This window comes from Ovis canadensis, chromosome 8 (genome assembly GCF_042477335.2).
Source record: "Ovis canadensis isolate MfBH-ARS-UI-01 breed Bighorn chromosome 8, ARS-UI_OviCan_v2, whole genome shotgun sequence".
NCBI classification, from domain to species: Eukaryota; Metazoa; Chordata; class Mammalia; order Artiodactyla; family Bovidae; genus Ovis; species Ovis canadensis.
The window spans coordinates 39,109,532-39,134,365 of NC_091252.1; the positions used below are offsets into that span (position 1 = coordinate 39,109,532).

The following is a 24,834-nucleotide window of genomic DNA, read 5'->3' on the forward strand; positions in this document are numbered from 1 at the left end:
TAACAGGACGAGATATCTAGGAACATGGTAAAAATTATTAGCAAATCCAATTTCATGAGAGTGAACACTACAATTTACTAGCAATAAAAGTTTGCTCTGTTAAGACTACTTTTCTAAAATGTTACATTATAAAATACCTTCTTCCATTCATTAATTATCTCATGTTTTTGTGAACAGGTAAATATGCAACACCTTTGAAAATTCTGACATTAACATTTTTCTTCCATTCTTTCAAATATTTAGTAAGTTCATTCTGTGAGGTACTGTACTCAGAGCTGGAGGTGATTTGCAAAAACTGGCACAGCTGCTGCTCTTGCTTGCTAACACTTAGAAGCAGACATATTTCAATCAAATTATCATACTAACAATTGTAAAACCACATTTGTAACTTACTAGCAAGTAAAGGTGGAGAAGGAAATGGCAACCCACTCCAGTATTCTTGACTAGAGAATCCTGTGGATAGAGGAGCCTGGCGGGCTGCTGTCCATAGGGTCGCACAGAGTTGGACACGACTGAAGCGACTTAGCAGCAGCAGCAAGTAAAGGTATAGGGCACAATGAGAGTATGTAATAGGGGCATTTAATCAAATCAGGTAAATTTCCTGACCCAAGGATCAAACCTAGGTCTCCCACATTGCATGCAGAGTCTTTATGGTCCCAGTCACCAGAGAAACCCCAAGATTGCTGGACTGGGTAGCCATGCCCTTTCTCGAGAGGATCTTTCTGACTCAGGGATCAAACCCAGGTCTCCTGCATTGCAGGCAGATTCTTTAGCGTCTGAGCTATCAAGGAAGCTCATAAACGTCTCTGAGAAAGTGATATTTCACTGCAGATCTATAGCACAGGAGTCAGACACTAGTCTGGACAAAGAAAACGGTACCAGAGGTGCTGCATCCACATTCAGTGTCTCTAGCTCTTCTCCTGAAAGTTGCTCAGTTGTGTCTGACTCTTTGTGACCCCATGGACTATATAGTTCATGGAATTCTCCAGGCTAGAATACTAGAGTGGGTAGCCTTTCCCTTGCTCCAGGGGATCTTCCCAAGCCAGGGATTGAACCCAGGTCTCCCGCATTGCAGGCAGGTTCTTTACCAGCTGTGCCACAAGGGAAGCCCAAGAATACTGGAGTGGGTAGCCTATCCCTTCTTCAGTGGATCTTCCTGACCGAGGAATCGATCTGCAGTCTGCTGCATTGCAGGTGGATTCTTTACCTACTGAGCTATCAGGGAAGCCCAGCTCTTCTATTCTCTCTTAAATAAAACACCCTTCTGGCTTTCAAGATCCTCAGTGAGCTCTGTGTTGCTGTATGCAAGGATCAGTTATCCTTATACCACTTGGCTTAAAGCAGCATTTAACATAGCATTCCTTCCTCCTCAGCCACTTTCACTTGGCTTCTAGGATATCATGCTCTAGGTTTTTCTCTCTGTTCACTGGCCACTCTTGCATAGTCATCAGTTGCGGGTAACTCCAAATTGATCCAGACTCCATGGAGTGCCTCTTTCTGTGATATCAACTATTCTCAGTCTTTATCTACTATCAAAACACTATTGGCGGGGGCAGGGGGGCAGGTGGGCAGGGAACCACGGTGAAATCCAAAATTGTATCTAAGCCAGATCTTTACCCTCATCTCCAGACTCATTTACCAAACTGCCTACTCCGTATCTCTACTGTAATATCTTAAGAGTCATTGCAAACATAAAATAGCCAAACTAAACTCCTGATCTACCCATTTACCCCCAAACACAAATCTGGAGACTTTCCCATTACATTGGCAATTCCTTGCTTCTAGTTGCTCAAGCTAAAAAATTGTAATCATCTTTGACTCTTTTACTCTTGAAACCTCATAGCCAATCTGTCAGCAAACCTGTTGGCTCTACTTTCATAACACATCCAGACTCTGGCCTCTTCCCACTGCCTCCACTGTTATTACCCTGGCCCACTACCACTAACATTTTTCACCTGGACTATTAGCTTACTGCTTCTACCCTTGCTTCTCCGTGGTCCACAATCAACACAATTTAAAAGAAGTAATCAACTTAAAAAGTCAGATTATGCAACCCATCTGCTCAAAACCTTCCAACAGCTTCCTGTCTCAATCAAAAAAGTCAAAAGTTCTTTCAGTCATCTACATGACCTCCTTCCTCTGTGACCTCATGCTATTCTCTCTTCCCACACTGCTATTTGTCAAATGTGAGGACCTGCAGGTCTTTGTACTGGCTGTTCTCTTCATAGAAACATTCATACTCCAGGCCTCTGCATGACTTTCTCCTCCTATTTCATATCCCCTCAAATGTCTGCTCCTTGATTAGGTCATCTCTGACCACCTTATTTAAAAGTGAAACTTGCCCCCCAAAACCTGGCACTCTCTATTCCCCTTCTGAGTTGGTTCTTCTTTTTCTCCACTGCATTTGTCTTCACTCCCAATATGTCACATATTTATTGTCTATATCTCCTTACTAGAATGCAAAATGATGAGTAAGCACTTTTGTACATTGTGCTCAGTAGTATAACATCAATGTCCTATTATATAGAAGGTACTCAGATAGTTGTTGAATGAACAAATGGATAAAAAGGAATAGGAGAACCAGTGACTAAAAGATCTGTATGACTGAAGCACATAAAGTTGGAGAGTGGTATGCTAGGTGAGGTGGAAAGGGGCCAAATGACATTAGGCTTTATAAAGAAATTTTGCCTTTAAGATTAAGGTAAAACATCACTACATAGTTTTAAGAGAAATTTGCCTTTCAAAAAGATTATTCTGGCTGCTGTGTGGAGAACTAATGGAGAAACCCCAGGCTGAATAATCACTATTGCAATGGTAATGGCAAGAGATTATGGCACTTTAGAAAAGACTGCTTATGTAGATGCAGGGAAAAGGATGGATTTGGGTGTTTGGGAGATAAAACTGATAAGATTTAACAAAATCACTGCAGATGGTGATCGCAGCCATGAAATTGAAAGACGCTTACTCCTTGGAAGAAAAGTTATGACCAACCTAGATAGCATATTGAAAAGCAGAGACATTACTTTGCCCACTAAGGTCCGTCTAGTTAAGTCTGGTTTTTCCAGTAGTCATGTATGGATGTGAGAGTTGGACTGTGAAGAAGGCTGAGCGCCGAAAAATTGATGCTTTTGAACTGTGGTGTTGGAGAAGACTCTTGAGAGTCCCTTGGACTTCAAGGAGATCCAACCAGTCCACTCTGAAGCAGATCAGCCCTGGGATTTCTTTGGAAGGAATGATGCTAAAACTGAAAGTCCAGTACTTTGGCCACCTCATGGGAAGAGTTGACTCACTGGAAAAGACTCTGATGCTGGGAGGGATTGGGGGCAGGAGGAGAAGGGGACGACAGAGGATGAGTTGGCTGGATGGCATCACGGACTCGATGGACGTGAGTCTGAGTGAACTCCGGGAGTTGGTGATGGACAGGGAGGCCTGGCGTGCTGCGATTCATGGGGTCGCAAAGAGTCAGACACGACTGAGCGACTGAACTGAACTGAACTGAACAATAATCTGGCTACACATGTATTAAGGTGTAGGAGCAAATTAACCAAAATGGTGGTGGTCAAGCTCTCTCGCCTCCACGGTCTCTCACTATTGCCCCATGTTTCGTAAATACATGATTATGAAACAGCTGAGATCACTTACAGCACTGCACATGCAGGTCAAGATGTACCCGCTTGGCCACCGGCCACTTTTTGCTCTGTAAACACATATAAGCTCCACCTGAAAAGCCGTTGCAGCTACATTATAGCTGTGTCCACTGGATCAACCATGAGAGAATCCAGTGTGTCTGCTGTTATGGTTGCTACGCCAGTCAGGAGAGAATAAACATGTCTGTAGTTTCTATGGGTCCTTGAACTTTCTTCCAGCTTTCCTGCTCCCGCCTTGCCTACCCTGGGCTCAATGAACAGTGTAAACAGTGAGGAACAGTGAGGCAGAAGCACATTAAGAAACCAAGAATAAAGATTAGATTTCAAATTTTCATCACAAGTGGTTGGAGTTACCCTAAAGTGAAATATGGAACACTGGAGAACAACCATGCATTTGGTTTTAGGCCTGCTGAATTTGAAGTGCTTGTGAGCTATCCAAGACCTATCTTGGAAATGCATGTAACAAAGCTCAAAGGTAAAGCTGGATGGAGCTATACATTTAAGAGTCCTAAGTGGTGGTGAAACCACCGCTACGAATGAGATCATATTCAATTACACAGTAAAAAGGAGACTTGGACTTAAGAAACTACCCTACCCTTTGTGGGCTGGACAAAGGAGGATGAGTCCCTCAAAAAGAAAAGAAAAAACCAGCTTTTTTGGATTTTGAACCATACTCGTAAGTTCTCTTTTTAAAAAAATTTGATTTAAACCAGTAATCTCAGAATGTTGAAGGCTTCCCAAATTAAACCAATTCATCAGAACTCTTTTCAAAGATAGGTCACTTTCAGAAACCATCTGGAAAATTCACAGTACCATTCTACTTGCTGCTTGAAAATACATCAATATACAAAAAGCTATCTCTTCCAAAATATATATGACCTCGGCTTACTGCAGTTTCCTGAAATTACCTTCTCTCTCTTTTGCTCAGGGCTTCACCATATGCTGTTCTTCTGGCCCTCTTTCCCCGAGATGAAGATTTCCCTAACTTTCCAAAATTTGGCTAAGTGATCTTTTTTCTGTCCATCCCAATAATGTGTCATAGTGCTGTGTGTTTAATGTGTGTACTGTGTGTTTAACCATTAGATGTCTTTTTCACTGTTGTATATTTAGTACCTAACAAGGCTAAATTTTTAGAGACACATCTATTCTGCAACTTTGAACAGTTAAAATCTAATTTGGTTATCAGTCCATTGCCTGGCGTGCAGCTGTCCATGGGGCCGCAGAGTCAAAAAGATGGAGCGACTGAACAACCACTGCTGCTGCTGCAGTAAGTTGCTTCAGTCGTGTCCGACTCTGTGCGACCCCATAGACGGCAGCCCATCAGGGTCCCCCGTCCCTGGGATTCTCCAGGCAAGAATACTGGAGTGGGTTGCCATTTCCTTCTCCAATGCATGAAAGTGAAAAGTCAAAGTAAAGTCGCTCAGTCGTGCCCGACTCTTAGAGACCCCACAGACTGCAGCCTACCAGGCTTCTCCGTCCACGGCATTTTCCAGGCAAGAATACTAGAGTAGGTTGAACCACTGACAACCGTTCAAACGTTGACTTTCCTCTAGAGGAATGACTCAAATGGTAATTTGTAAACAAACAATTGAATCTTTAAAACGTACTAAATTTTGGAGATTCTTTTCATACGGTATCCTTAAGGCCTGCAAAAATTCATATTTAGGAATACCAGGGATTCTTTCCCCTTGAGTCTCATACAAAATGGATTTGACAGCTTTCTTTGAATGCCTGGCTTGGGATGTCATTCCAGCAAGTAAAGCACAGAACACCCTTGTACAATGGCAAACAAAGACCGCAACTGCACAGGGATACCCAATCCATCACGCGCGAACCCGCTTGGCAGGACGGAAGCAGAGGCAGCAGAGTAAAGCACCGGTTTCCACAGCATCCCCCTTGTCTGGCCTTACTCCTCACCCTCCGACCTTCAGGATAGCGACCATTCCCAAATTCTCGCCTCGACGCGGGAGAACTGGACACCCAGACTAGCCCTTCCCAATTTAGATTACTCATAGAAGTCCCCGGACTAAGGCTTACAGTCCTAGATGGCTCGGTTTCTAAAATCCCAGAGGAAATGGAGGAAGGGAAAAAATCCTGTCAAGGAAAAGTGGCAGCCAAGCCCACAGTGCTCACCAAGCCGACGCTCTCAGTCAGTCCTTGTCAGCGCTAACCGTCGGCTCGCAGGCCACAAAAGGCAATGTCGCAGTGGCTCTTGGGGGCTGTAGTTTTTGTCGCAAACGAAATGCGCAGACAGCACCCAAACTACCTTTCCCAGAAGTCAATGCGAGCACGCCCTGCTTCCTTAAATCTGGGGTTTGGCGTAATAAAGACAGCGTTCTTATTTTTAGACTGACCTTAAACTTAGATTCAGGCACTTTCAGGTGTATGTCTGTGCACACTTTCTTTTCCCTGTTTGTGTTGTCTGTGATAGGGTATTTCAACCTCCCCTTACTCTTTCTCCCTTTTTCGGTCCAAGGAAGCCAAACGCCAGGGGCTAGAAAACGCTCCCCGGCGCAGATTAAGTGCCTCTTAAAGCGCATGCGCCTTGCTTGCTGTCACGCTTGCGTAGCAACCGGCAGCGGTTGGCGGCCGCGCGCGGACTTGGGGTCTGGAGGTAGCCAGTGGGTGGGCGGGGCTTTTTTCCAATGGCTTTGCCTCCGCGGGTCGCGTCTACTAGGGCGGGGAAGAGGGCGCAGGGGCAGGGGCGGCTCCTGGTTTGTGTCGGGCGGAGAAAGGGGAGGGGCTGGGGGGTGAGGACCCCATCTTCCCTCCCCGCTCCCGCCCTCTGGGCAGAGCCCCACAGATGAGGCTGGGCGAAGGGGCGGGCTCTGTGCCGCGGGCCCCGCCGCTCCGCCAGCTTCGCGGCCCAGCCCTGCGCTCGGGGATTGCGGGGCTGCCCTGTCCCCGTCTGGCTTGGAGGGCGGTGGGCGAGGACGCAAGGATTGGAACAGAAGCGGCGCCTGCCCAGGGCACCCGGAACCGTTAGGACAGGAGACGCTTTTCCTCCAACGCTACCGAGACAGCAGGCTGCACAAGACTGCCGCCCCCCGGGAGCGTCAGGGTCTCTGGCCGTGGCGGCCAGCGAGCCAGGGTTCGGCAAGCCTTCCCAGCCAGCGCCCGGCCGAGAGGGAGGAGCTGCAGAAGGCGGGGACTGGTGCCGGAGGAGGGGCGGGGTGGGAACGCTCCCGAGAACACCGTGGCTGCACTGACAAAAAACACCGAATGGCTGGAGAGCGTTCAACTGTTACCAGCCTTTTTGGGCAGAGCACGGGTTTGACAGCTCCCCAGCGTGAGGATATCCGCTGACCCCGCGGGTCGCAGGAGAATACTTTCCCGACACTGGCTGTGCAGAAAGCCAGCGCTTGTAAGGTTTCAACTTGCCAACTTTTTTTCCAGTCTCTGGCCAGAAGACTGCCCCTCCGGGTGAAAGGAGAGGGCGAGCTCTGTCTTGTAGCTCGAAGAGACGCTTCTGGTTCCAAATGTCACCCAGACGTGTTTTTTCATGACGATTCTAGTTCTCTGATTCCATTCTTATATTTCTCGTTTTAAAAATATAAAGTGCTTTGGGGGGCATGCTGAAAGTTAACTGAAGACGGCAAAGAAAAAACTCCACGGTTGTCATGGCTGAAGGAGAGAATGAAGTGAGATGGGATGGACTGTGCAGTAGAGATTCAACTACTAGAGAGACAGCTCTGGAAAACATTAGGCAAATCATTGTGAGAAAAACCGAGTGTCTTCGTTTGGTGAAAGAGACACCTTATCGGAGTCCAGCAGACGGCCTTTCAAATGCGGTTTCTTTGGATGGATTGAATAAGCTTCTTGCTCATCTGCTTATGCTTTCTAAGAGGTGTCCCTTTAAAGATGTGAGAGAGAAAAGTGAGTTTATCCTGAAGAGCGTCCAGGTAAGAAAGAGCATTTTAAGTACAACTGTTTATCTAGTACAGTGACGTTTACTTGCAGATATTCACTTTGTAATTGCTTCAAGTAAGTTGTTATAATTTGAATTACCTTAAATTTAGAGCGTTCTGTAAAACGTTTAATTTAGGGTTAAAATTGGACAAGGTGAACTAAAGTAATTTTCAAGTACAACTAAATGAGTATTGTCTTTCTGGAGAGTTTTAGCAGAAATGCATTCTTCCTGGGAAAAATACTTGAAAATTACAGTTAATTACAAGTAAATACTCGCATTTCTTTATATTCATTTTTACATGTTGTTGGAAACTGTAGCCAGTATGCTTTTCATATTGTTACAAACAATGTTCCATGTGGAAAGTTTCACGTTTAAAAGCTTCTAAAATGATAAAGAATGTTAAATGTTTCCTAGTCAGCTTGTTCGAGATAACTGGTGAAACAATTTTCTCTTGTTCTTAAAAACAAAACAAAAAACCCCAGAATCTGTTTCCTAAATGCAACCTTTCTTTTCTGAAAGAAAGAATTATATAAATAATAAAAGCCCATGTTGTAAAGGAGCTGACATCTGCAGATTGAAAAATTGGATCCAGGTTGAGTGACTGATAGACTCTTATGGTCAATTACTTAACTAGCTCTCTCTGTGTTTGCCTAAGTTTGATTCTTTTCTTTCTCACATACATTTCTATTTAAGTTGTAAAAAATTAAGAATGTTATAGTTTTCCTTCTGCTTGTACATATTCAGTTTATCTTTTTTTATTTGAAGTTTTTTTTAAGAATAAGGTTTTTTAGAAATTAAGAATGGTCAAAGTGCTCTTTATGTTTCTCTGTCTAAATTACTCAATTCACATGTGTTCAAAGTCATGGCACCAGAATTTTTTTAAATGTATGATTTACTTGGGTGTGTATATATATATGTATATATATATATAAGCTAAGATGAACAGTTTTTCTGTTCTGGTTTGAATTCAGTTTAAAGCAACAAAAAAATAATAATGTGCATAAAACATAGACTCTTTAAAATCTTGGATATTTCTTTTCACAAACAGTGGAAACAGTTGTTACAATTTACATTTATCCAGAGTTACTAGAGAGGAATTATTATTCCAGCGCTTGAAGTTTACCCTTTTTAGCATCAAAAGTTATTTCTCTATCTTGGTGACGACAACAGCCATTCCTTTTTTCATAATGGGGTCATCATTTTGCATATCAAGTACATACTGTTGTACAGTTGAGGGTGGAATGTATGTATAGGACTCTATGATCCACTTTGAATTTGTATGTTCAATTTTTATAGTTTTTCTGTTCCTTCCCTTGCTGTCAGTATTCTTCATTTCAGCCTCTTCTTGAATGCTTTATTTTGCTACTTTAAAAGTACTAGAATGGGAAACCAGATAGCCAATTTTGTTAAGAGTTAGATTGAAAACTGAAGTAATTAGGCTCTGGAGATTACAAGTTCAAAGGACTGACATAATGGTAAGTAAATGGGTACCGGTATCAAACCTGGGCTCAGATTCTCCTCCTTTATTAATATACTGTATAACCTTGAATGAGTTATTTAACTTCTCTTAGCTTGGATTTCCACATCTATAAAATGGGTATAATAATACAGAGGTGTGTTATTATAGTAAATTAATATTATAAAGGAGCTATAAAATGCCCTATATGTAATGGATGCTTCTGTCTTCTTCCTTATTTTTTAAAAAAGCATTTATGTATTTGTCTGCATGGGCACTCAGGACCTTCAGTCTTCCTTGCAGCATGTGAGATCTAATTCCCTGAACTGGGACCTAAACCCAGGCCCCCTGCATTAAGAATGAAGAGTTTCAGCCACTGGACCATCAGGGAAGTCCTTCCTCTCCCCTTTCATAAATGAAATACATGGACTATGTGATATGTATTTTAAGACTCATTCATTCTGCAAAAGGAATCAAGAATCTCTAATATGAAGTTTTCCTGTCAATTTATACCTTCATTTTCATCTCTGCATCTATTGTACATCATTCCAGCCACAATTCTAACAGGCACTTTACTTATATTGGGTTATAATCACATATTTATGTGTCTGTCTCCCCTAGGAGGGCTATAAGTTCTCACAAGTATTGACTGTGACTTGTAAGCTACTAAATAAATATTGTGTCTTAGTCTGAATAGGTGAAGTTACTATTAATAGATAAGGGATTTTCCATCCCTACTTCATTCATTCCTGCCTTCATTCAACAAATGTTAATTGAACCCCTGCTAAATGCCTTTCTAAGAACTGAGAATCAGTGGTAACAATTTTGACATTCTACTGAAGGGAAACTGACCATAAAGAAGTAAACAAATAAACAATGTAATTTTAGATAATACAGGAAGACTTTATGAAGAGATGGCATTTAAGCAGAAATGAGTAAGTATTATCCAGGCAAAAATGAGATTGTGAGGGGAACATTCCAGATGTAGGGAATAGTATATGTGAAGGCCTCATGGTAAAAGAGATCAGGTGAATTTAGGAGTGGAAAGTAATGCAGTTTGAGGAGAGTGTGAAAGTTTAAATAGATGCTTAGGAGTCAGAGCTGACTCCAATACTATAATAATTCTACAACCTTTGGTAAGTTACATAATCTCTCCTTGACTCAGTTTTCTTATCTGCAGAATGAAAATGAGAATAGTTCATGCCTAACAATGAGAATGAAATGAAATAATGCTTACAAAGCATAGCACAGTGCCTAGCAAATAAGAAACAGCATGAATCTAGGAATTCTTACTGTTTTTAGGCAGGAGCCAGAGAACAGAGTACCATGTTAAGAGTTATAGACTTCATCCTAGGAACAATGAGAAGCCACTGAAGGGCACTGAGCAAGATGGTGACATGATACATGGTGTATTAGAAGCATCACTTTGGAAGAAATTTGGATAATAGATTTCAGGGGTCGAGACTGAATGTGCAACAGTAAGGAGGTTGTTCACTGCTGCTGCTACTACTAAGTCGCTTCAGTCGTGTCCGACTCTGTGTGACCCCATAGACAGCAGCCCACCAGGCTCCGCCATCCCTGGGATTCTCCAGACAAGAACACTGGGGTTGGTTGCCATTAGTCCAAAGCAAAAATGGTGGAGTAGGATGTAGTAGACAAAGTGGGAAAAGGTGACTAGGTTTAGGAGGTAGTTAGGAGTTAGAAACCATTGGATGTAGTATTTAATTGGATATAGGAGATGAAGTAAAATGAAGCGTGGCTCTAAAGTTTCTAGCTTAAACTCCTTGGCGAATAGTTAAGTCATTTCAGGAGACAAGAGTGGTAGAAGGTTAATTTAGGGGAGTGCTGAGTTCTGTTTTACACAGGTTGAGATTAAGTTGCCTTTGATAAATCTGATTAGAAATAGCTCTTAAAGGGATTTCTACCCCTGACACCACTGTTCTACTTCTGACATTGATATCTCTCACTTTGCCAGACTTAACCTGTCCTCCACCTTTCTATCCATCCTCCACCTTTCTATCCATCCTCCTCTTAATTGCAGAGCTCTTTATCTAAAACAGAAATCTGACCATGTTTCTCTCCTCCTGAAAAATCCCTTAGGTTGGAATCTAAGCTCCTTAATGCCTAGCATCATGTGGTCTGTACTTGATGCTGCAGCTTCACTTCTCACACTAGCTTCACAAGGGAAACCAAGTAATGTAGTGCTCCATAATACCTTCTGTTGTTCATTAGTAAGCAGCAGAAGCTGAACAGTATTTGCAGTTTTTTGCAGCTATTCCTGATGGCGCCCTTAATTGCTATAGGTCATGTTGTTAGGGAGAGATGGTAGGATGGATTCAACTCAAAATGATTAAATGTGTAAAAATGGGCACTTTGAGGGGTAGCATTCTCTGTTTGTATTCCTGTTCTCAATTTATTGATTTCAAGTCAACATACTTAAATCTGTTCAACACATTTTTGAGAGCTCTTCTTTGCTAAGCAGTGTACTTAGGAGTGAAAGATCAATTACATTTATTCCCTGCTTTTGAAGAAGTTCTTCTGTTCTCATAGAAGGAGTTGTGCTATTTGTTTAAACCTAAAATACGTTTTGGATATGCTTGATTCCCTAAGCAAAGGTACAGACTGGCCCATTATGCTAATATAGTCTACCTGTGAGCTATGGTCTTTATGATGCAGGAAATTAAGGGAGAAAATGTGTGTGTATATATTCATCAAAACGTCATGAGGTGTATCTGGAATAGCCAAGTACTTTTCCAAGAATAGTCATTTGATCCTTTTCATTTCTGTACCATGACAAAAGAAAATTTAAACTTTCTTATATGTCTGCCAGCAATGAACATTGTCTGAAAGTAACTTGGCTTAAGGTAGACAATTTAGACCATGCAACAGAGTATTTATCTTTGTTATGTGGGATGGAGGAGACTTTCATTTAGTGAAGTGATTGTTAGCAGCATCTCCCCACCTGCCAAGGGAGAAATGAAACTTTAACTGTTGGGTATGGTGCACATTTATAGTTGTTAAAGTTGCAGTTGAAGTATCCAGTTGGTATCCATTGGGTAATATATAGTTTGTGGGTTTAACAACAGAGGTTAATAAATCTCATGTTCACATAGTGAGTCTGGAGGTTGGGCTGTTTCAGCTTGAATGATTCATTAGCTGAACTACATTACCCTTTTGCCTTTTATCATTTTGTTCACCTTTGCTCAGTGTAGCAAGGGCTGTCTTAGCTGATGGTTGCAAGGTTGCTACAGCAATTCCAGGCACCATGTGCAGTCATTGAACATTTTCAGCTTAGGAGGAAAAGAGTTTTTTCCTGTCTATCAGGGAAGAAAAACTTTCCCCAGAAACCCTCCAGCAGTGTCACATGCCCTTTACCAAGCCAGTAATTGGCAACGAAACTGGGCACTTATATTTTTGGTTTGGATTAATCCACATCCAGCCTCTAATAGCCGGGAGAGCCCCCATCATGTGAACAAAGATTCCTGTTCTTGAGGAAAAAGAGGGATGGAAGATAGGTTTAGTTAGAGGCTGTCAATAAAACTTATATTTAACTAGGTAATATATTGCATTGGTCAAGTTATAATTTAGATTCTGTAAGATTACGAACATAACTAATTTATAATGATACTATGAAATATAACAGATTGGGAACATTCTAGAAACAGATTTGGCCTTTTAAGATGATTTTGTTTTTATTTCTGTTTTACTGCTGTGACTAGTCAAAGTACTACATTTAAGGTAGTCCATCTGAAACATTCACTGCTGACTGTTATGTATCACAGCAGATATGAAAGTGCTCTTTCAGTATCTACACTGAGTTTCTCTCTTCCATATACACTGGTTTTTGGCCTTCCTTCCTTTACTGATACACTGAGAACTCAATCCCTTTCCCTCAGAAAGCCTACTGGCTTGCTTCTCTCCTCTATGCTTCCTCTTATTCCTATCTCTGACCACTTTCTTTGCTTTTGAGTGCAGAAGAGAATACTATCTACCCTCAGGTTGTCTGGACTTCTTTGAATGAAAACTGTAAAGAAATTGAAGCAAACCTTTGACTTTTTCCCCTAAATGATTTGAAAACAAAGTGAAGGGCCTGTGTTCTTTTTAGCTACTGGCTTACAAGGATGAATAGTATCTACGCTCTCTACCCTCAGTGTCCTCTTGAAATACATAAATCATCCTGTCCTCTTTCTTTGACTTTTAAGAAAGATTGAAACTAACAAGGATTCTTTTTTTTTAAGTTTTCAGATTTCAAATATTTTATTCCTGTTTTAATGTCCCAAATGGTCTCTAGCATAGAAACAAAAAGGTAGAATGATTAGTTTTTAGAATAGTTTTTTAACATAGTTATTGTTTTGTTTATAAATGGGATGTAGTGTTTGGTAGGAAAATGGGATGTTAAATGTTTGCCTATTAGATTTCAACTTAAGGTTTTGGATAGTCTGTATTAGGAGGACTCCCTGAAAAAATAGTTTAGCTTAATTAGAATTATTTTATCTTTAACACTTTGTGCCCTTAAAGTGCTGTACAGATCATTCATGGAGTAAAAGACAGCAAATAGATGTGCTGGTCTTTGTTTTAGAGTTATATTAATTTTCTTTTTGGTAAGCCATTAGAAATTTGCAGGATATCTTTTGACTATTTGAGTAGATAATAACTCAGACAGCCAATTTAAAGATTTGTTGAAACTTTGATGTGACAGAAGTAGCTGCAGACTCTTGGGTCTGATGAAGAGTTAGTAATCAGAGCCCTATTTGGTGTTATGTCTTCAGTTCAGGTCAGTCACTCAGTCGTGTCCAACTCTTTGTGACCCCATGAACCGCAGCATGCCAGGCCTCCCTGTCCATCACCAGCTCCCGGAGTCTGCCCAAACCCGTGTCCATTGAGTTGGTGATGCCATCCAACCATCTCACCCTCTGTTGTCCCCTTCTCCTCCTGCCCTCAATCTTTCCCAGCATCAGGGTCTTTTCCAGTGAGTCAACTCTTCGCATCAGATGACCAAAGTATTGAAGTTCTAACTTCAACATCAGTCTTTCCAATGAACACCCAGGGCTGATCTCCTTGCAGTCCAAAGGACCCTCAAGAGTCTTCTCCAACACCACAGTTCAAAAGCATCAATTCTTCGGCGCTCAGCTTTCTTTATAGTCCAACTCTCACATCCATATATGACCACTGGAAAAACCATATCCTTGACTAGATGTACCTTTAATCATAAATGATTTCATATCTAAAAACAGTGTTTATAAGTAGCAAATTAGCAGGTACTGGAGGAACCAGAGACATGGGAAATTTTAGAATTTGTGGAAGGACAGGGGAGATACTGGTGAAGGGAAGGCAGTGCCTAAAATTCATTAAGAGATGAAAGTTACGCTGGACGTATATCAGTTCGTATGTCCAGTTTGTACTAGCAAGCCTCACCAAAAGTTATAATCTTCTTTGTCACAGTTTCTCAAATCAGTCTATTTTTTTCACACCATGGTAAAATATTTGCTTTTTAATTGAAGTCAATGGAAAAAAGGATTTACTTTAACCCAGCTTTTCTAGATCATATTTGTTACATTAAGAGAGAAAGACCTAATTGACCTTGATGATATGACCTAGTACTTCAGTGACACTGGCACAGTATACTCTGGGGCACCTGAGGATTCTTTAGAATATTTGATGATGGTATTACTGCCTACAGTGGGAAAACTGGATATTTAAGTCATACTCCCCTGGAGAAGGAAATGGCAACCCACTCCAGTATTCTTGCCTGGAGAATCCCATGGACGGAGGAGCCTGGTGAGCTACAGTCCACGGAGTCGCAAAGAGTCGGACACGACTGAGCGACTTCACTTCACTTCACTTCATGGCAACACTGGGGCTTCCCTGGTGGCTCACAGGTAAAGAATCTGCCTGCAGTGCAGAACCTGAGTTCGATCTCTGGGTCGGGAAGATCCCCTGGAGGAGGGCGTGGCTACCCACTCCAGTATACTTGCCTGGAGAATTCCATGGATGGAAGAGCGTGACAGGCTACAGTCCGTGGGGTTGTAAAGAATTGGACACGACTTAGTGACTAACACACAAACATGGAAACATTACTTTATGCTTTGCTTTTTTCCCCATTGGTTACTATACCAAGTTAAACTAATGTCATTAAAGATACATTTACCGTGACATTTGTGTATAGAATAAAAAGTGGTTTAAAAGATTCCATGTTTTTTTTTTTAATGGCTTTTCACTGAAGATACTTAGGGAGTTTTTGTAGGATGACTGTTAGGACCATTTATTGGATTTTCACAGTAGGCATTTTTATTGCTGAAAGCTTATGCACTACTAATGGACTGTCACCATTTGTGACATGAAAAATTTATATGAAAAAAACTTGTGAAATTTGGCTGTGAAAGAATTGTCTTCTGATATTCTAATCTCTTATATAATTACTTAATCAAATTCGATTGCAATGAAATATGGAATTACTTTAGGAAAAAAATGAGACACTTTCAGTGTTTTGCTTTAAATTTTACTCTTTTTTAATTTTAAAAGGGAAAGGTCTTTATAGGTTTATAAATTATTACTTAATAAAATTACCTTTAAACTACTTCCTAAGCTTTTAAACCATACTAAAGGAAAATAAAGTTTATGAAGTGAGTTTTGTTAGTCTTATTACCCAAATAAACTTTCATATATACATATTCATTAAATGAATAGTATTAGTGTTTTAACTTAAATATGTATGTTTTTTTAAAAAGTTACCTAGGATAATTTGTCAGTTCTGTGTGTAATATTTCAGTAAAGTCTAATTAGAATCTTAGTTTACTCTTTCTCTAATTAGAATTTTAGTTTACAGGTAAAAATGAGCATTTACTCTTTTGACACTTCAGTGTTTGACAGGCATTGCACAATCATCTTTAAACTTTACATGATTTCATTTTCTAGCAAGTTGGCAGGTGTTAGCTGTCTATAATTATAACTGAGTAATTTTTCAAATGCTATTCATAGCCTAAACACAGTAAGAAATTCTTCCGATCATGTGATAAAGACCAAGCCTTGCAAAATAGTGGTAGGGTGATGTGTTCAGTGGTGCTAAAGGACATATTTAAGAGAAGCCTTTCAAAAGTGATTTAAATGATAGGGAGATGGGTTTTCTCAAAAAATAAGATCTCTCAAAGTCATTAATAGTGATCACACCTCACCAAATTAAGGTGTATCTCTTTTTCCATCTAACAAGTAATGCATTATTTGACAGACTTAAAGCATAAAATCTATATTCAGTTTTGTTGATGACAGAGATTCTGAGTATAAGAAATAATTGAAATTTTATTGAGGCAGTATAGATTTTACCATTGAACCTAGGGACTGATTTCTTCTCATTTTATGCATGAGGTATTTACTCTGTACCTGCTATATGCCAAGCACTGTGCTTATCTGTCTTTTGACATATCAGAAGAAAGGCTGTAAGCTTCTCTTAATTTTAATAATGATTCGACTTTAAAAACAAGAGAAGCTATTGCTTTCTTTTCCCTGATTTTTTTTCTTTTCTTCTATTTTAAATATACAAGAGTTTCACTTTGACCAGAGATACTACTTCAGAAGGTTTAAAGATCGGGGATTTGCTTTACTAGCTATACTCTCATGAATAAATTAACCTCTGTAGTCTGTTTCTTCATCTGTTAACTGACATAATTTTAATATATGCCTCATGATGTGATTATAAAAATTAAAGATCATATTGGTAAAGCATTTTGTTAACTTTAATATACTGTACCAACTTAATTACAAATAAATTTTGAGACTATTCATCTGCAATATGTGGGTAATAACAATACCACTCTCATAGGGTAGTTTCAAGAATTAAGTAAACAATGAAGTATGTAGAAATGGGCCTGGTTCATAGTAAGTCCTCAGTAGATATTGGTGATGATGAATACTGGTGGTAATGAAGGAGAAGATGATGAACTTGATCTAGGTCTTTTAACATGAGTCAAACTCCAAACTGGCATTACTTTAGGATTATTATGTAATTGACTGTCATATATCCCACCTTTTGTGTTCACATGTATTTACACCTCTAATTGCCTTTTGTATGGTAAATTTTAATATATTAGCTGATTAATGCTGATCTCCACTTTACCCAAGAGTGCTTCTAATCAACCACTTGCACAGGGTAAGTGGTAGACTTACCCAGAAGTTTGCCTTATGAGTGAGGCAGATCTGTGGCATCCATCCCCTCCTTGGAGTTCTTTACCTTTCTAGTTTGTCAGCATGGCATTAGTGAGGAGGGGTTGCAGGCAGTTACACGTGTCATCTGGGTCCTTCATTGCCAAGGCCTATGCTTTAATTATCTGTACAACAATAGAAGAGAATGGTCAAAACCATGAGCTTTGGAGTTAGTCAGACCTGGCTGTAAATCCTACTCTGCCGAACTTTATGACCTTGGGCAAGTTATATAACCTCCTTAAGCCTCAGTTCCCTCACAGAGTTGTGAGGATTAAATGAGGTAACATGCGCAATGTTTAACTGTAACTCAGTAAGCACTCAGTGAATATTAACTATTAGTCTTCTGATCTGCCCTCACAGTGTGACTGGGGGAGAGGAGATGGGAAGTTGAGCCCTCTGGTACCATCTGCCCTTTAGGGAACCAAGTCTCTGGGACACTGGAAAAGTTTTAACCTGCTTTCAGGGCCCTTGGCCCTATAGAATAGCACCTTAGAAGAAATAACACCTCTAGAAACCAAGGTAAGGGTTTTGTGAATATTGTTTTAGCACTCTTGGAAACTGGATTTCTCCCCTGAGGTCGTGCTCATTTATTATTCCACTTAAGAACATTTGACTTTCCAGTGTATCTTCAAGGATATAAAATATAGAAAAGCAAATGATGGGTTGTATGCCAGTGCTGTCAGTAAGCAACTGAATCCTCTGTGCCTCGTCCATTCACATCTGATACTTCAGGCAAGTTTGCTGCAGAGACTGCTTGCCTTGAAGGTCTACTGAGGAGATTAAAGCTGCACCATCAGTGTTCCTGCTCTGCATTCCTCAATGGGAGCTTGAGATATTAACCAAAAAGTCCCCCAAATAGTCCTTTCACTCTTGCGGGATAACTGGCCTGGCCTAGACAGCTTGATATGATTTTAGAAACAGAGTAACTAAGCAAAGATTACATTGCCCTAAAGATACCCCAGAAGTAACAAGGCTTGAATAGATTTTGTACCATGTTTGATTTGAATTTGCTTCATTGGGTGTGGCAGGTGTCTTTCAGGTTCCTGAGCTCCCATACCTGCTCCGCTCCCCTCCCCCCACACTCTGCCACACATCAACACAAAGTTATCTTTTCTTCAGCAATCTCAATCTTTCTAGTTTTGTAGAATGTATATTTTTGAAGGTAATAAGGATAGGCATCTGTATGTGAAACCTAGTTCTTAACTCTCTTCATATATTCTTAACCCTTTTCATTTAATCTTTACCACACTGTAAGAGTAGGTATTATTATCCCCATTTTATGCATCAGGAAAAAAAAAAAAAATCAAGGCTCAGATAGGTTAAATAACTTGCCCAAGGTATCATAGCTTAGTAAGAAGAGGAGCCAGGTTTCAAACCCAGGCAATGAGACTCCAGAGTTTAGGCTTTTCACTGTTATACTGCATTATCTGAATAAAACTTTAATATCAGCTTCCTAATAATGAAAATATATAATATTTTCTTTTCCAAATTATTTTTCCTTCAGGATGAAATGTGAAACCACATTTCTTAGGTATTATTAAATTGCATATCAAATTCTTATTTAAGCCCTGACCCATCTTGAGATTGTATTTGAATCCTGATGAATCTTTGTGTTTCACTGTGGCACATAATTTTCATTATGTCATCATTATAAATTTCAGCTGATTTCAAGAAGGTGCTAGACTGTGATCTTGGAAATATGATATATAAAAGGCTTATCTTTACATTAAGAGATGACCAAATAAGATGATTTCTTTAGTGAACTGCCTAAAAGAAAATCTGGTCTATTTCTGTGGGTAATAGACTCAAGATTAGCTTTGAATGTTAAGAGAGCATTCTCCTAGCTAGTTCATTGTTGCCATGACAGTGCTGGCAGTGCAACTGTTGTAGTAACTCCTTGCAACGATCTTATTTTAGACCCTAATGTTTGCAGTGCTGAACATCCCCTTCCCCGCCCCACAAGTAACTAGTGGAAAAGTACTGGTTTTTTAACTGGCTTATGGCTTTGTAGCTGAAAGACTGCACTATTGTGGGCTTAAAAAAAAACAACAGTGTAGGAGTGTTGAGTGTTTTTCCCGTGGATTATAAATGTTTGAAATTTCCCAAAATATGGTATTGTATTACATGTCATACAGCAAGTTGTTTACAGCTAAAAAGAAAAGGGGCCTCTATTGTCTTTTTAAGAAATCAAGCCCAGATTATACCATTACTTTGAGCTCATGTATTAATAGAAATCATTTTTCCATTTGTATGTTTCATGTGCATATTTTAAAGTCTTTAGATTGTTTTATTTAGTTATTTTGGAAAATTACCATTAGAGTCATAAAGTATTATGTTTAAATAGTGTAAAAGGTATTTTTTTCTTGACCTTTCCATAGTTCAACATTTATCTGATTGAATTGGAACATTTTAATCTTGATTTCTGAAATTATGAACTAGAGTTATGAAATGATTTTAAGAAATTACCCAATTTGAACTGTGTACTTAAACTAACATAATTGTTTAGGCATTCTTTACTTTGTTGCCTATAAGTTATAAATTAGATTTTTAAATATTTCATTGATATTTTCTAATTGTAAACCCCATTATAACTATACTGTTAAGCACAAAATATTTTCAAATTCATAACAGTAAGTGCCATTTTGTATACTTTTGCATACCCTTTATTAGGTCAGAGTTTTGGCATCTATGGCATGTGCACTAAAAATATAGTATACATGATGAAAATAATAATTATGGCAATAAATCTTGTCAAAGAAGATGAAAAGTCTAAATATTATACTTCTTTCATTGGTGTGACAACTACTAACAAATGACTACATTTGCTTTTTTGTCCCCTAAATGCTGTATTAAAAGTTTACTTCATCTTTCATAGATGCTGAAAATCTAAACAAATCTTGTGTGATTGGGCCTGTACTGAGTATTGGAGTATGGGTGTCTGGCAAGCCCTTTTCTTTTTTCATTCTAACATACACATTTCTAAACAAAAACTTGACTCCAAGCTAAAGTTGTGTTTGGCTCTTCCATCAGGCAATCAGTATTTTAACCTTTATTTTATTATTAATATTAGTTCCTTTAGTGCATTTTATTATTATAAATAAATCCTTAGTGGTGATTGTTCTGATTAAGATTCTAATTCCAATTTATACCAGTCTTTGGCTCCTTCTTTGAACTTGGAAATGGTTGTGTAGTCAAATGTGAAGTCAAACCTGTACTACATATTTATATTGAATGCTTTTTATTTTTGGAATGAAACTATAGTTCTTTTTCCTTTCATAAAATAATAGCAGGATTTTTTTCCCTGAACCTCAGTATGCCTCTAGCTGACCTCCCTCTCCATTCAAAGCTGAAATGGAAATACTTTTTTAAAGTGAGAATTCATTTAAAATCTTTCTTTGTGCCTAGCACTGTTATGAGATAGAAGTTGAAAACACCACTACTATCAAGAGTTTTGCAATGATTTGGAGAAAAGAGATTAAGAACAAATCAAGACTTTCACTAAAAATGTTAAATTTTATGATAGTGTGTTGACAATAGTGTGACTCTTGGTGGGATTGTATGTGCATAGTAACAATTCTACATCTAAGAAATCATCTGAATTAAGATGTATGTATGATATTCTCTACAGTCTCATTTATGATATAAATGTGTTATATTTATGCATTATTATATATAAATTGGTAACCTAAATATCCAATCACTAAGTTATTAAATTATGGTGCACTATATAAAGGACTTTAATAGTTACTGAAAGTTGTTTTAGAACGTATAAGAAAAGAAAATATATATACATATATTTAAGTGGAAAAGCAACTTTTAAAATAATAGGCTACATATATATATATATATATATTTATAGATCAGGGAAAATGTCAGGAAACCTGCTTGTACTAAAACAATACTGAAAGCCTGGTTCTCTTTTAGAGGTGGGATTGTTGGAGATTTTAATATTTCTTTTTATAATCATTAATAAATACTTAATTTTATTGAGTGCTTACTATATGCCAGCCTTTGTTATAAGCTTTTGGCATACAACATTTGCAAGATTTCAAGTGGGTTACAGGTTTTTAGGAAGCTATCTTCCCAAAACAAAACAAATATACAAATATGGATACCCTGCTTGCTGTGAGATTAGATTAAGTTTCTGATTTATTCAGCTAAGGAAATAGGAACATCTCAAAAAGCTAGGCTCTCTCATTGAGAAGAAGCACTTAGAGCCAGCTTGAGGGATGCTTTCCCTGGCCCCTGGTGCTCCTAGGGTGGTGCAGCTGCTGGTGACACTGCCTGTGTCAAACCAGATCCACGAAACTCACTTTTTACTCTATTACTGCCTTTTTGTGTTTGAAGTTTACATTCGCATTCTGGAAGAATTTTTACAAACTATCCATGCACTTCCCTTGAAGTCCCGTTTCACTGCAATATCTAGTTTTGTAGATACAACCATTCTCTGATGTGAGTTTTACATTTTATAGATGAGGAAACAGATTAAGCAACCTAACTCAAGTAGTGAATACTGAGAGTCAGGAAGTGAAGTCTTACTCCTCATCCTCAAGCACTAATCTGTTTTCCTATAGCTTTTTGTTTTTGTTCTTGAGCACACATTACTTGCATATTGGAAAATGACTTAAAATCAATGTGAAAAAATTTTATGACATATAAAGTGTTAAAACAATTCAGTACAAGGAAAGATCAGAACGGGTTGGGTCATAAAGACAGCTTAGTGGAGCAAATAAATTTTAATGTAATAATTAACTTTTCTTCTCAGCATATCTGTTTGTTTACATAAGTACACACTGCTTCTATCCCCAGCATGCCCAAACCAAACCTCTCATGACTGGCTGTAACTAATGCTCTGTTGTTCTTTCCTACACACCAAATTTTGGCCTCATTTTTGTGGCTGCCCCCTCCTTTTTTCCTTTTGCTATCTGTCAGTGCATGTAAGAATATAAAACTATGACTTTTGTCAAAGCTCCTTCTTGCTATACTGTTGGGCATTATAAATAAAACCCCTACAGCTTGGCAGTTTCCATGTGGTGATACTATCATAATATAAAGACTGAGCTGGCTAAAAGGAGTTGTAAAAATTACATTAATTATGTTTAAAAACTCATTAAAGGAAATAGAACTAAGATCTTAAATATTATCTGATGATCTAACCTTACAGCATAAACTAGAGCTGATATTCAGTCAGTATGCGCTGGCACAGCAGTACTTGTCAAAACACTAAAGTATTTGCATACTAGTTGGTAAATAGTAAACAAATTCCAGAAAGCAATAAAGCTAATAATATATAGTCAGGATGAGTGTTTGTCTTAGAAAACCACACATGCCCCTTAGATTCATAGTCTGGTCACTAAAACATGGAGCTAGGAGTTTTGCTCAGGTGTTCTGTTATTTATTTCAGATGTTGAAGGTGCAAAAGCCCTTGGGTAGGAAGGAGAGACCAGGCAGGTGAACTGAGGAGAACCTAATCTGTAAACCCACAAAAGAAGTGCCCAGTTGTGCCAAGGGGACAAGCCAGGTCCAGGCTTTTGTGTGACTAGCAAGGCTGCCGTAAGCCAGCGACAGACTCTCAGGGTATACTCTCTCAGGTGGGCCTGAGCAGTCTCTTTGTCTAACAGCTGAATTAGTTCTCTATTGCTTCATAACAAATTTGGTGGCTTTAAAACAATACACTTATTATCTCATGATTTCTCTGGGTCAGTAATCTGGCTGCAGTTTAGCAGGGACCTTTGCTTCAGGGTCTCCCATGAAAATGCAGCTAATATGTCAACCAGGGCTATGGTCTCATTTGGAGGCTCAAATGAGAAAGACTTTTCAAGTTCACATGCTATGGGAAGGATTCAGTTCCTTGAGATTGAGAACCTCAGTTCCTTGCTGGTAATTGACTGGCAGCTCTCTCTGTTCCTTGCCATGTGGGGGTCTCCACTTGCTTCTTCAGAGAGAGCACCTGAGAAGAACCAGAGACAAGGTACCAGCGAATGAATGCCAGCGTGACAGAAGTCAGTCTTTTGTAACCAGATCTTGGAGAGACATGCCATCACTTCTGCCTTACACTTTGCTTCATTAGAAGCAAAACACAAGTTCAGCCCATACTCAAGGGGAGCATATTAGAGTGAATGCCAGGAGATAGGGCACAGATCCTTGGGAGTCATTTTAAAGCAACCTACCACAACAACTTATCTCCTAAACTAGGTGCTGGGGAGAAGTGACCTCCCTGCCTACTATGAAGAGAGTTATGATTTAGGTTATATGTCCAGGAATGTAATTAATGCCTAGAAGAGAGTGTAGTCCAGCAAGTGATAGTGTGAGGCCAGGCTCTGCCCCCCTCCTCAGCCTTGCAACCAGTCTCCAGATAAAGGAGCCTCACCCCAGGGCCCACCAAGGTTCAGTTGGAGAGGCCCGCCCACCTCTCTCTGGCAGCTTCTTGGTCTTTTTCCCTCCATCTTCCCCATGACTCTTCGGACCCTGTTATTCCTGTGTGATCCTAGGAAATTCCCTGATTCCCACTCTTTGTCCTAAATATAAAAACAGCATTTGTCCAAAAGGTAGAAAGTGGCAGGCAGCTTTCTTTTGATCTGTTAATGACTATCTAATAAGTTATGAATCAAATCTCAGCTGTCTCTATGATTTGAGGGGAAAGGGAATTAAAAATAAAGCCCAAAACACTAATGTTGTCCAGTCACTCAGTCATGTCCGACTCTTAGCGACCCCAAGGACTGCAGCATGCTAGGCTTCCCTGTCCTTCACTGTCTCCTAATTTGCTCAGACTCATGAACATTATTGTGTTGATAATACCATTAACCATCTCATTCTCTGTTGCCTCCTTCTCTTCTTGCCCTCAATCTTTCCCACCATCAAGATCTTTCCCAATGAGTCGGCTCTTTGCATCAGGTAGCCAAAGTATTGGAGCTTCAGCATCAGTCTTTCCAGTGAATATTCAGGGTTGATTACCTTTAGGATTGATTGTTTTGATCTTGCAGTCCATGGGACCCTCAGGAGTTTTCTCCAGCTCCACAGTTTAAAAGCATCAATTCTTCAGCACTCACCCAAAATGGCAACCCACTCCAGTATTCTTGCCTGGATAATTCCCTGGGCAGAGCCTGGTGGGCTGCAGTCCATGGGGTTGCAAAGAGCTGGACACGACTGAATGACTAACACACCAGCCTTCTTTATGGTCCAGCTTTCACATCTGTACATGACTACTGGGAAAACCATAGATTTGAGTATGCTGCTGCTGCTAAGTTGCTTCAGTCATGTCCGACTCTATGCGACCCCAGAGACGGCAGCCCACCAGGCTCCCCCATCCCTGGGATTCTCCAGGCAAGAACACTGGAGTGGATTGCCAGTTCCTTCTCCAATGCATGAAAGTGAAAAGTGAAAGTGAAGTCCCTCAGTCGTGTCTGACTCTTAGCGACCCCATGGACTGCAGCCCACCAGGCTCCTGCATCCATGGGATTTTCCAGGCAAGAGTGCTGGAGTGGGGTGCCATTGCCTTCTCCAGATTTGAGTATACAGGACCTTTGTCAGCAAAGTGATGGCTCTGCTTTTTAATATGCTGTCTAGGTTTGTCATAACTATTCTTCCAAGGAGCAAGCATCTTTTAATTTCATGGCTGCAGTTAC

General features: G+C 39.8%; 2 protein-coding genes across 7 annotated transcripts in view; one reads left to right on the forward strand and one right to left on the reverse strand.

The window, feature by feature from the left end:
• CEP57L1 (centrosomal protein 57 like 1) overlaps nt 1-6,183 on the reverse strand; it is an 86,029-nt gene extending 79,846 nt beyond the window's left edge. The window contains exon 1 of one of the 5 annotated variants that reach the window (XM_069598155.1): nt 5,781-6,183. The gene's annotated coding sequence lies outside the window, so the exon portion shown is untranslated. The remainder of the gene's footprint in view (nt 1-5,780) is intronic. The other 4 variants (XM_069598153.1, XM_069598158.1, XM_069598156.1 and 1 more) reach the window with 4 other exon arrangements.
• A 95-nt stretch (nt 6,184-6,278) lies between these two features.
• SESN1 (sestrin 1) overlaps nt 6,279-24,834 on the forward strand; it is a 112,400-nt gene continuing 93,844 nt past the window's right edge. For both annotated transcript variants that reach the window (XM_069598149.1, XM_069598151.1), the window contains exon 1: nt 6,279-7,549. In XM_069598149.1, coding sequence (XP_069454250.1) covers nt 7,268-7,549 — 282 coding nt within the window. In that variant the 5' untranslated portion in view covers nt 6,279-7,267. The remainder of the gene's footprint in view (nt 7,550-24,834) is intronic.